The following is a 12,629-nucleotide window of genomic DNA, read 5'->3' as shown; positions in this document are numbered from 1 at the left end:
TGCTTGTGTGGCACGTAGCGCCGACTTGTTGAAAATAAACTCTGTCCAGATCAATACCATCCAATTCCGGCCTTAAAAAATCGTTAATCATCTCTCGATAGCGCAATCCATTCACCGTAACTGTTGTTCCAGCTTCATTTTCGAAAAAGTATAATAAGGTCCAATGACTCCGCCGGACCATAAACCGCACCAAACAGTCACACGTTGAGGATAGAGAGGCTTTTCAACAATAACTCTTGGATTTTCTGAGCCCCAGACCCGACAATTTTGCTTGTTGACGAAGCCACCGAGGTGGAAATAGGCGTTATCACTCAAGATGATTTTTCGATGAAATTCCGGATCATTTCCATGCATTTCAACGACCCAATGAGCAAAGACACAACGTTGTTGATGCTCGGCTGGCTTGAGTTCTTGAGTTAACTGGACTTTATAAGCCTTAAAACCCAAATCTTTATGCAAAACACGGTGTAATGACCTTTGTGGAATGCCTAATTCCAAAGAACGACGAGGAATGGACAAACCTGGGTATTCTTCAACATTTCGGCTACAACAGCAATATTTTCGGCTGTTCTTGAGCGACGTGCACGGGTTTTATTCTTCACATTACTAAGTTGCCCCAACAGCTCGAATTTTTTTACCAATTTCTGTATTGCGGTCCGACAAGGTGCTTTACGATGATACAAAAATGTTTGAGTTTTACGAACCGTCTCTGTCAAATGTTCACCATTTTTATAGTGAATTTTAATAAATTGAGTGAGTTGTTTAGGAGTGTATCGTTCCATTTTTATTAATGGCGTAGTTTCTACTTGTAAAATATCAATAAATGACAGCTTCAAAAATGACATTTACCGAAATAGCGGGCTATTCAAAATAGCACCTGTTATTGGAAACCCCTTTATAATTCAGAATTTTATTAATGACGATGTTCCTGAAGAAGATGACATGACTGTAATTGAATAAATTTAAATTTCTGTATTCTGTGTAAAATAAATATAAAATAAAAATATATATTGGGAGGTTGAATTAGTTTTAAAGGTTTTTTTCGAAGATTTGGGGCTTTATTGTGAAAAAACGGTACAAAATATTTTATTCGAAGTATTGGCCATCGCTAGCTACAACTTTCGCCCATCTTTCGGGCAATTTCCGAATGCCGTTTCTCCAAAATTCTGGCCGCTGCTTGGCTATCCATGACTCAACCCATATTTTGGTAGCCTCGTACGAGGAGAACCGCTGGTCCGCCAAATCGAGACTCATATGCCGGAACAAATGATAATCGGCCTCCTGCAGGAATTCACGGGCTTGGGCTGTATTTTTTTTAAATTGAAGCAGAAAAGCAAAGCTTCCCGCAAATTGCGTTTCGACGGCACGAAAGTTGACATACTCGGAGCACGAAAACACTGCGTTGTTTATACTTCAGCGAAATGACAGATACTGATAAACAAAGCCTAGGGATGAGACTTTGTCATGAATATATATTCAGTATTGCCAACGCGATAAAGTGATAAATAGCGCCATCTGTGTGTCACCTTTAAAACTAATTCAACCTCCCAATAAATATACTTTTATTTCTGCCCTCCCCCGAAAATAAGCCCTAGCGCGTATTTTGGACCAAAAACGAAAGTAAAACAGTGTCTTATTTTCGGAAAAAGACGGTACTAACTAGAACTAAATTTCCTGATGTTACAAATTGTCTGATGTTACAAGCTATAAATCTCAGGTCCAGGTCCGGCCCGAATTTAATCTTCTTTACAGTAGATACAACTTCTGACATATTTTAATGTTGTAGCTCTAACGTCAATGATGTCAATGTGTGTTGAGAAAATACATTTCATTAGTTGTTTTCTTGTTTTCATTGTTAGTCGCTTATTAGTGATTAGCTGGGTAATCACATAATTTCTATGCACGCCACTCCCACACACGCGCGTAACACCACTTTTCCACCATACATATTTTTTTGCCCGTCACCTTACACACCAGACAATTTTATGAAAAAGTGTATTGTACAGGTATGAGTGTACCTGTGTGTGTGTGGTGTGTGTGTCTGCGCATGGGAGAATAACTCATAAATGTGGAAAAAGAGTTGGGCGGAAATGTACGCCCACTTCCGTTTTGTAATGCATAGCGGCACACAGGCAGCGTGCAGGTTCGTATGCCACAGGGCTGCATTTCAATGGCGTTTACGTGCTTATTATGCATAGCTCAAATGGCAGCAAGAAAAAGTTACAAGTAGAAAAAACTCAAAAAACTGAAGGTAATGCAATGCCTACCAACACTTTCCCTGCTTATCATTCCAACAGCCAGGCAACAGAGGCGCCTGTTAGTATGTCCTGAGTAGCACCGCAGCAACCACTGCAGCATGTTGCACGTGTTGCACGATAGCAAGGCAAGAGTCACGTGCTGGACACGTGTCGCGCGATAAGAGCAGCACCACATCAACGCAGTACACAAACTGGCTACGTACAGGATATGGTATGGCATGTGAAACACTACTCTTGCATGCTCCAGATTAGCGACATGTCATCTGCATCAATGCCTTGACATGAATGGGCGGGCAGCTGCGACTATGCACGGTGAGAGTATGCTTGCCATTCACCAGCTCAGCTCATTTGTTATCTAAATTTTATAATCAGAGACTAGCACTCAACACATGAACATGAAACACTCCCTGTGGACGCCAGCGTAGCGCTGCTCTGCAATTTCGGCAAAGTACTCTCCCAGCGACATCTTAATTCATCTTAACTAACTGTGTTCCCAAAAATAGCAAGAACAATGGCCAACCCAGAGGCGGTTGCCACGCGCACGTCACTTGCATTCCTGTTGTGGACTACAGCAAAGTGCCTTCGCACCTTCGGCTCGCTACGCAAACAGTTTAACTGATTTATGTTTTTGTTAAATAATAAGCGGCATGGCGCAGTCACTTAAATATTGGTTACAAATATTTTCCATCCCATCCCATCCCAATATTTCCAAACCATAATTATGGAAAGCATAATTCAGGACGCACCCATCTCAGGTATCTTTTCAGATGATACTTTGCGTTGCAGTTGTCGCCATGATAACGAACTGGTAAGGCTGTCAGCAGCGTGATATACGCCATTTTTTTGATTAAAAACTATTTTGATTTCTTTTTTTAAATAAATATTTATCGATCATACCTTCATTGTAGAAAACTTACATCTTGCGATTTGGAGAAGGCGCATCTATTAAAAGTGGTATCGTTAAATCAGCTGATTTTGATTTTTTCTTTCGCCGTAGCCATGTGGCTGTCAGCTCAGAATAAAACAAGGCGAAATCATTCTTTGTTTTCTATTTTCCCAATACTTTGCTTGGACAATCAAACGTAGAAAACATTGTGCCACCCCCGTTAAAGAATGCGGCTTGGATTTGAATAGGCTTATTATTTATTCATTAATGTCTAGCAAAATTCGAAACCAAAATACAAATTTTACAATATTTAAGGGAAATTCTTCATCCCCACATCACCGCCGTCTGGAGCAATGAAAAGCTGGCTCCGTCCTGGACAAAAGCCATAATCGTGAAGCTGCCCAAGAAAGGCGACCTGCGTGACTGCGGCAACTGGTGAGCAATAATCCTACTTAACACCATCTACAAAATTGTAGCCGTGATCATACAAAGCAGGTTCAAATGTATCTAACGCTCCTTAAGAGACAAGCAAGCTGGTTTTCGCCCTCACCGAAGCTTTGTTGACCAAGCCAACACACTGCGGATTGTATATAAATAGATAAGGAACTATTTACATTTGGTGGTCTTTGGAGGTGTGCCGCCGAGGCCACGGCGGCCATTTGGCCGATATTTTGTTCCATACGTAATTGAGCCATACCAGTATTATCATAATAAAGAAAAATGACAACAATTTCCTAAAAACATTGTATTTTATTCAAAATCATCACCGGCCCTTGAAACTTAACCACCCTTTAGTAGAACAATCAGTTGAGTGGCGCTCCCCGCTCTACATGCTGTTCGTAGACTTTAAAAAGGCGTTCGACACTATCAAACGATACGAAATATGACGGGCACTGAGTAGAAAAGGAGTTCCCGCCAAGATAACCCGCCTCATCAAAGCTCTCTACGAGAACTCCGAACTGGCAGTGCTTCACAAAGGCGATATCAGCGATTCATTCACTACCAACGCAGGCGCAAGGCAAGGTTGTCGCCTGTCGCCCGCTTATCTTCGCCTTCTTCCTTGATGTCATCATGAGCCAACTGACCCTGCACAAAAAAGGCATTGTATGGAGTTTCACCATACATCTTGAGGACCTGGACTTCGCCGATGACATCTGCCTCCTCTCTCACAAGCTCTCTGACATGCAAGCGAAGGCGGACAAAGTAGTCGCGCTGGTACGCACTATCGGACTGGAGGTGAACATCGTCAAGACCAAGGCTATGAGAGTGAACCACAATACCGCAAGGCAGATATTGGTTGACGGTGGAATTGCCCGGTGGAATTCGTCGAAAGCTTGTGCTACCTCGGCTGCCACATTACGGCAGAAGGTGGAGCAGATGAAGATGTCAACTGCTTGCTAAACAAAGTAAGGGCGACGTTCGGGCGAATGCATACAGTATGGAGGAGTTCGCAAATCTCCAGGCGCACTAATGCGTGAAGTACGGAAACAAAACATGGCTGGTCTCCAACACCATCACACAGAGGCTACAATCTTTCATCAAGAAATGCCTCCGCATCATCTGCAAAACATTCTGGCCAAACACCATCAGTAACGACGCACTGTGGAGATTAACGAATGAGAAACCCATCCTTAGGCAAATCAAACGCAGAAAGTGGCAATGGATAGGTCATACGCTTTAAAAAACCACCAGATAGCATCACGAGAATGGCACTGGACTGGAGCCCACAAGGGAACAGACGTAGGGTCGACCAAAAAACACTTGGAGAAGGTCAATGTTGCGCGAACTAACAGATGCCGACATCTCATGGGACGGTGCAAAAACAACAGTACAGAACCGTGTACAATGGAAGAGTCTTATGCTCCCGAGAGGAGTGAACAAGAAAACAAAACAAAAAAAATATTAAAAGGTGTAGCACAATTAGTTTATCAACCGATATGTACATTGACTGAACTAATGCATGGAGCTGTTAGGGCAGCAGCGCTCGAGATTGCATCCGAATACTTCATCATCAGGCTCATTTGGGTTCCCGGGCACAACGGCATAGAGGGAAACTGCTGGGCTGATGAGCTGGCTAGACAGGGAACTTTGGAGACGGTTTCGTCGCGAAATGAGAGAATTGGGGTTCCCCTGAGAACCTGTCGTTTGCTCCTGGAAAGATGGGCCTTGAGTCAACTCAGCGAGCGTTGGGCTAGTGCGCAAACGTGCAAGGTCGCGAATTCCTTCTGGCCACGGGTAGATCAGGGAACTCCTAAGGCTAGCAAAGCCCCAGCTCTCAAATTTGGTGGGCATATTTACCGGACATTGTCCATTAGGTGTTCACGCCGTAAGGCTTGGGATTGCCTCAAGTCCGTTCTGCAGAAACTGTCTGGAGGACGAGGTGGAATCATCTCAACACCTTCTTCTCAGCTGCCCTGCTCTCGTCTGGCAAAGACTTAGAAATCGGGGCTCTCACTTTTTCGCTACGCCTGCGGATATAGCCGGTGTAGCTATCATAAATTTGGTGAAGTTCATTAGTAGCTTGTTACGGCTAACTACGAATGCAAATCAGCCCCCGTCGGCGCCGTCGTAAAAATGTATGGTCATCATCGTTTCTAATCCCAAGGCTCCTTATTCCTTCCCATCTCCTTCCTTCTCTCCCATGTATGTCACCACAGCGGACGAATTTCCTAACATTTGTTCAAGTGAGCCCTTTAGCTAGAGCAGCCATTTAACCTAACCTAGGGCAGCAGTGGCTACAAATAGCTAAAGTTGGGTTATTTCCAAGAAGAATATTGACTGCAGAAGATTTAGTTAAAAAGGAACGAGAGCTGAGAAGGTCTTGGCAACAATATCCAAAATACAAAAAATTATTGTCTGAATGCACAGTTAAGTTGCGTTGCGCTCTTAAAAAATAAAAGGAAAGGGATCTTCAATCGGTCCATACAGTACGAATCACCAATTCGACTAGGAATGGTAACCGGGCACGTACGGGTTCTTAAAAAAAATGCGTATTTGTTGAACATCTGCAATCAGTCTTCACTCACAATCAATCCTTTGAAACTACTAGTGTACCACTAGACATATTGCAACGACCAAAAAAACCAATAAGATTTAAAACATAGTTTCAGTTATTAATCAACTAAACCTAAAAAAAACCAATCAACCAAATGTAGAGCTGATTGGCATGACTTTACGCTATTAAAAAAAGGTTTTGTAAACCTCGCAAAACGATGGTAAAACAAATTTTTCCCCTATAGCGTTGCATTTATTCTATTCTCAATCGATGCGGCAATATTGGGAATCTTAATGGATGTAAAAATGTGATACGCTGGAGCATGCGTTGTGGAGCAATTCGACTTTTAACGTTTCATGCGCACAAAGCCGGGATCAGCATGCAAACCCAAGAATGATAGAGAAAGAGATTACGCCTTCCGAATTCGCCGTGTCGTAAGAGCCCATGAATAAACAAGCAAAAAGAAGGGAAATCACTTGTGTGTGAAGAGGAAGAGTAGGCCAAAACAATGGAAACAACCAAACACAAGAAATTATACCCACGCACACAATTTTTCTTGTGACGGCGTCTTCCGCATAAAAACGCAAACATACTGCATTTGGAGGTTTTATACTAATTTGTGCTTTCGGCACTTCGTTTTAATTAGTTTGTTTAGTTTAAATCAGCTATTTTAGACAAAGCCATTCACTGAATTTTCACAAACATGTAATTTTTCCTCATATAAAATGTTTTCTATTGCAGCAGAAGCTGACATCACAACTGTTAAAATCGCGAAAAATGGAGTAACCGTTTTTTAAAAGCGCCCCCTTAGATACTCAATTCGCTTTAAGATTAAACGGCTTTGGTGCAGAAATAATTGTTGAACAAATGTGTACTACAATTAAGCCGAGGGACTGGGGTAAAATATTTGTCAAGAATTTGAAGTCCTCGTAGCATTGTCCTGAGGAAAGGAATATTAAAGTACCGGATAACCCACTACTTATGTGAATGTCCAGAGCTAGCTAGGGCAGGACTTTCTTCCTTCGGTAGGCCTTTCTTACAGCAAATTAATGAGATCTCAGACATTGAGATAAAGAATTTGCTGCTATACTTGGGCCTCACTAAATGGGCCTGGCTTAGAAACAAAAACAAAACAAAAAAACAAAAAAAAGATATCATCAAACGGGAGCAGTGGTAGTAAAATGGGGCTGGTCACTAATTAGGATTATTTCAGTGGAAATACTCAACCACTTCAACAACAACCGGAAAACCTCATTAATTGTATTTTTTTTTTTAATTTCATTAATGTATTTTTTTTTTAATTGCAATCGTAACCAATTCGAGAATGTAGGTTTTTTAAATGATATATTTCTTTTTCTTATATAGGGTGTTTTTTTTAGAGGTTAGGTTTTCAAGATGAAATAAAACGTATATAATTTAATGTTATGGCCAAGAATTTAGCTTTATTAATTATAAAGATAAGGGTTTGCCATTATGTTTTAAAAATGATTTCGGGCAAGTGGCCGCCGCGGCTGGCTCGAATAAATTCCAGCCGAGAGGCCCAATTTTCGACAACTTTTTGCAGCAATTGGGGCCGTATGTCAGCAATAACGCGCCGAATATTCTCTTCCAAGACGTCAATCGTCTCGGGCTTATCTGCATAGACAAGTGACTTCATATAGCCCCACAAGAAATAGTCAAGCGGTGTTATATCGCACGATCTTGGAGGCTACGCCACAGGTCCACGGCGCGAGATAATGCGCTCACCAAAAGTTTCCTTCAATAAATCGATTGTCGCGTTGGCTATATGGCATGTAGCGCCGTCTTGTTGGAACCAAAGGTCGTCCACATCAACATCGTCCAATTCAGGCACGAAAAAGTCATTAATCAAGGCTCTATAGCGCTCTCCATTGACTGTAACATTATGGCCGGCTTCATTTTTAAAGAAATATGGACCAATGATTCCCTCTGCCCATAGAGCACACCAAACAGTGACTTTTTGAGGATGTAACGGCGTCTCAGCAATGGCTTGTGGATTATGTTCACTCCAAATGTGACAATTTTGCTTATTGACATACCCATTCAACCAAAAGTGAGCTTCATCGCTGAACAAAATTTTCTTCGATGCGTCGCGCGAACCGAACCATTATTTTCGTAATAAATTTGCACGATTTGCATACGTTGTTCAGGCGTAAGTCTATTCATTATGAAATGGCAAACCAAACTGAGCATAAATCAAGTGACAGCTGTCAAAAAGACCATCTACGAAAAAAGTAGTGCCAACTTGAAAACCTAACCTCTAAAAAAACACCGTTTATTAGCCAATCAATTACCCATACTTTTCTGAGATTTTCTCTTTAATTTTGCTCTCTTTCATTTTTCATTTTTAAACAGGCATAAATAATAAGCATTGCCATCGTTTCATCCACGTTCTTGTTATCCATTCTTACGCTATGATCACAAAATCACATACAAGCCGCTCGCCGTCTTTGGCAAACGACAGGGAGCATGTTAGCCAGCATGCTCGCGAGCATATTCGTCGTCTGTACCCACCTTAATATTAAGGCTAACTGACAGCTGAGTATCTGCTACAGAGTTGCAAAACAGTAACAGGGTTGCAATATTACAGCAACTATTGAGTGGCGCGAACAAACCCATCAGCCAACAATTTGTATTTTGGTTCGCATCTTGCCGGTGAGCCTAGTAATTGTTCATATACTTATTTTATTATATTAAATGCGTAATTTGTGGAAGCGTTGAATTTTTCTTGTTTTATTCTTATATGAGAAAAGCAGTATTTTCACAAGGCATTACTCCGGCATAAATTGAATAGACTTTTTTTTCGAGAAGAGAAAACACTATAAAGTTTAACTTACCGCCACCACGGCTTCTTATTTAACAAGTTAGGCAATTTTTTGAGTTTAAATTAAGTTACGTATATTCAGTATTGACATGTATTTTTATCTCCATCTTAATATTTTGCGTTCCAGCAATCTCTTTTCGATCAAAACTTAAGTTCGACTTAAATCGGCCACTTAAATTTTTCGTACCTTGGCAAACAGCTGATTATTAGCTGCTAAGCAAATTGTGAAGCAAGAAATAAGTGACATTAGAAAAATTAAAATAAATTCACTTTCAAGAGATGCATTTTGTAGTATGAAGAAATAATAAAGGTAATTGTATAAGAGAGAACCAGGGTGATTCTCAACCGTACACGTTTTTCAATTAAGGGGTTAGGTGGGTTTGAAAATTTCAAAAAATCGATTTTTTTTTGTCTTATTAAATAGTATAATATGTTTAAAATATTCTCCTAAAATTTCAAATTGATCCGAGTAAAATTCTACGAGATAGACCCTTCAGAAGTTCCGCCCATCAGGCCATGTCAGTGCAGCGTTTCGCAGGTATACGCGTTTATCTCAAAACTCGATTTTTTAAGTCGGTGGACACGATTTCTCGAAAAGTTATGAAGCGATTTTGTTCAAATTTTGCACACATCTTTGGAATAACATTATCAAGTTATTGAACGAAGGATTTTTTTTATTTTTATTACAACTAATTTTTTCGAGCCAACACATGACGAAAATTTGACCAAAAAATGTGTTTTTTTGTTCAAAGTCTGTCAAAAATTCAAATTAATTTTTTTTTTCCTTCGTCCAGTAACGAGATTTATCCATGTACTAACGAAATATTTTTGGTTTTTTGATTTTAAATGAACCAATAATGAGTTATGCTGTCCACGGCAAGAGCATTTTTTTGTGAGACGTTAAGGGAGATGAGGTACCAACGGCTGAGTTTTCGGAATTTTTAAATAAAAATTTCACAAAATACTGTTTAAATATGTATCTTTGATATGCTGAATTGTTTATATAAAATATATGACTGTATATATTAAAAAAAAATAGTAAAAATACCCTTTTTTTAACCTCTGTAACCCACCTAACCCCTTAAACGATGTAAAAGATTTTCGTGAAAGATTTTGAATCAGTAAGCTAGTCTTAGCTTGTTTAAATGTGCAATAACATAACATAACATAACCGCAATACTTGTGGAGCAAAACTTACTTTTCCATTGCTTTTTGCAATTTTTTGTTATTTGTAGTGTTATTCCAATACCAAAAACGTCCACAATTTTTTCATCACGATTTCTTGTGCTCTTTCTGCCACTTTATTTTATTTAAATATGAAAGAAATCTTAAATTCTACTTTGCTTAGATTTTGCTGAAACGGTATTTAAATTTCTTATGTAAGCCGACCCTAAACACTTAATCAGACATTGAGAGAACAGCCCTAATAAAAATTAAGCAGTCTGGCTAAGCTATTCCACTTCACATATTTGACATTTCGATGACGTTTCTGCTTCACGTCAGTTTTCATCGCTATATTTTGTACATTTTGGTCTTTTAAACGAGTATCGAATATTATCAAATAACTAGCAATGTCCTCTTGGAAAAAAGCTTCCAAGAGCAACCAAAAGGTGCATCGCGAGCGTCACCAGCCGGAAGACCGCAAACATCTGGGTCTGCTGGAAAAGAAGAAGGATTACAAGAAGCGGGCAAACAATGAACATCTCAAGGAGCACACATTGAAGTTGCTGCATAAACGCGCACTAAATAAAAATCCTGATGAATTCTACCATCATATGATCAATTCCAAACTAGAAGATGATGTTCATCATGAAAAAGAGCAGGAACCAGATGAGCACAGCAAAGTGCAAAAAGCTCTAATGCAGACACAAGATATGCAATATGTGACTATGAAACGCACTATGGAAGCAAAGAAAATTATGCGGCTACAGTCACAACTGCACATGATTGATTTCGCAAATACAGTGAAGAACAAGCACACTTTCTTTGACGATGGTGACGATGAAGTAGTCGGGAAGGAGTTGAGTAAGATGGAATTAGCAAAGCGTCTCGACACGCATCCTAGTTTACTACAACGCAAAACAAATCGGCCACGTATAGAGGATTTAGAGAAAATGAAGTTACCCGAACTGTCTCCAGAAGTTAGTAGTAAATTTATTATCCAGGTCTTAAAAATTAATCATTTGCATTTTTACAGGAAATCAGAAAGGCTAATGCTCTGAAGAAACAGTCATATCAAGAGCTCACCAAACGTATTGAGCGTGAAAAGGAATTGGCAGTGGCACAGCAAAAGTTACAAATAAAACGCGTACTGAAGCAAAAACGACTTCTGAAGCCCAAAAAAATTAGAAAAGGGACGAAGGATGCACCGCCGATTTTTAAATTTAAGTATGAGCGTAAAAAGTGAATACATAAAGTAAAAAAACAAAATTGTAGATGCATAACATATTTTTCATATGAACGGGATGATAAACGGTTCACTAGACAAGGCTAGTTTACTGGAGCGGCAGCCCTTGATCGGGAAACGCACGAGTTATTCCGGTAACGTAGAACCGGCTGCCATGGGAATGCATATTTTTTATAAAATATTTTTTTTTGTTGTTTTTTTTTTATAAAATTACTTTTCTTTAGTCAAATTCGTTTCATTTGTAAACATGTGTTGAGTGAATGAGATATACGGTATAGAGAATGCACAAGGTGTACCCAATATCAGGCCGCTAACGCAGGCCGAATCTCGGTGAAACCAAAATTAATAGAAACATTTTTCTAATAACGGTCGCCCCTCGGCAGGCAATGACAAACCTCCAAGTGTATTTCTGCCATGAAAAAGCTCCTCATAAAAATATCTGTCGTTCGGAGTCGGCTTGAAACTGTAGGTCCCTCCATTTGTGGAACAACATCAAGACGCACACCACAAATAGGAGCAGGACCTCGGCCAAACACCTAACTGAAGTGTACGCGCCAATTATTTAATGAAGTGAAAACTTCTTTAGAATCGTTGGGAGTGATTTGAGAAAAAGTGAAACGAAAAAAGCGACACTCTTGGCTACGAATATTACATATAAACGTAGCGACGAACTAAATAACTTTTAGGCCAGCGCCGACAGCATGGCGCGATAGCCGAGCGGCTAGCAATGTGAGCTTCCGATCCAAAATTCTTGGTTCGAATCACAAGAAAAAAATTTTTTTTTATAGTTATTTTATTTTATTTTATTTTATGATATGTTTATGAGGAGCTTTTTTTCATGGCAGAAATACACTCGGTGTTTTGCCATTGCCTGCTGAGGGGTGAGCGCTATTAGAAAAATAGTTTTCCTTAATTTTGGTGTTTTCACCGAGATTCGAACTGACGTTCTCTCTGTGAATTCTGAATAGTAGTCACGCACCAACCCATTCGGCTACGGCGTTTGTTTAATTTTACTGATGCAAAAATGAGGAAAAATATATGAATAAAGTTTGCTTACTGTTTACACATTTTCCAAAGGTGACGGAGAACCAAAAAAAAATTCGATTTTCAAACAAATACGAGTGCATATGTGTAATTGTGTTGGAGTTTCGGTCACGCCCCAGCAAAACCTGCGTGCATATGTGTTTGTAACATTCAAAAAAATGTAATTGTGTTAGAGTTTCGGTCACGCAGGTTTTGCT

At 39.8% G+C, this 12,629-nt stretch overlaps 1 protein-coding gene across 1 annotated transcript; it reads left to right on the top strand.

Annotated features, from left to right (window-relative positions):
* The first annotated feature begins 10,466 nt into the window (after positions 1–10,466).
* On the top strand, positions 10,467–11,425 carry LOC129237611 (probable U3 small nucleolar RNA-associated protein 11). Its single transcript, XM_054872454.1, has 2 exons — positions 10,467–11,122; positions 11,179–11,425. Exons 1-2 carry the CDS (start codon positions 10,553–10,555, stop codon positions 11,386–11,388), a joined length of 780 nt encoding a protein of 259 aa, XP_054728429.1. The 5' UTR covers positions 10,467–10,552; the 3' UTR covers positions 11,389–11,425.
* The last annotated feature ends 1,204 nt before the right edge of the window (positions 11,426–12,629 follow it).

Source organism: Anastrepha obliqua, chromosome 2 (assembly GCF_027943255.1).
Source record: "Anastrepha obliqua isolate idAnaObli1 chromosome 2, idAnaObli1_1.0, whole genome shotgun sequence".
NCBI lineage: Eukaryota > Metazoa > Arthropoda > Insecta > Diptera > Tephritidae > Anastrepha > Anastrepha obliqua.
This window is presented reverse-complemented; position numbering and strand designations above follow the sequence as displayed.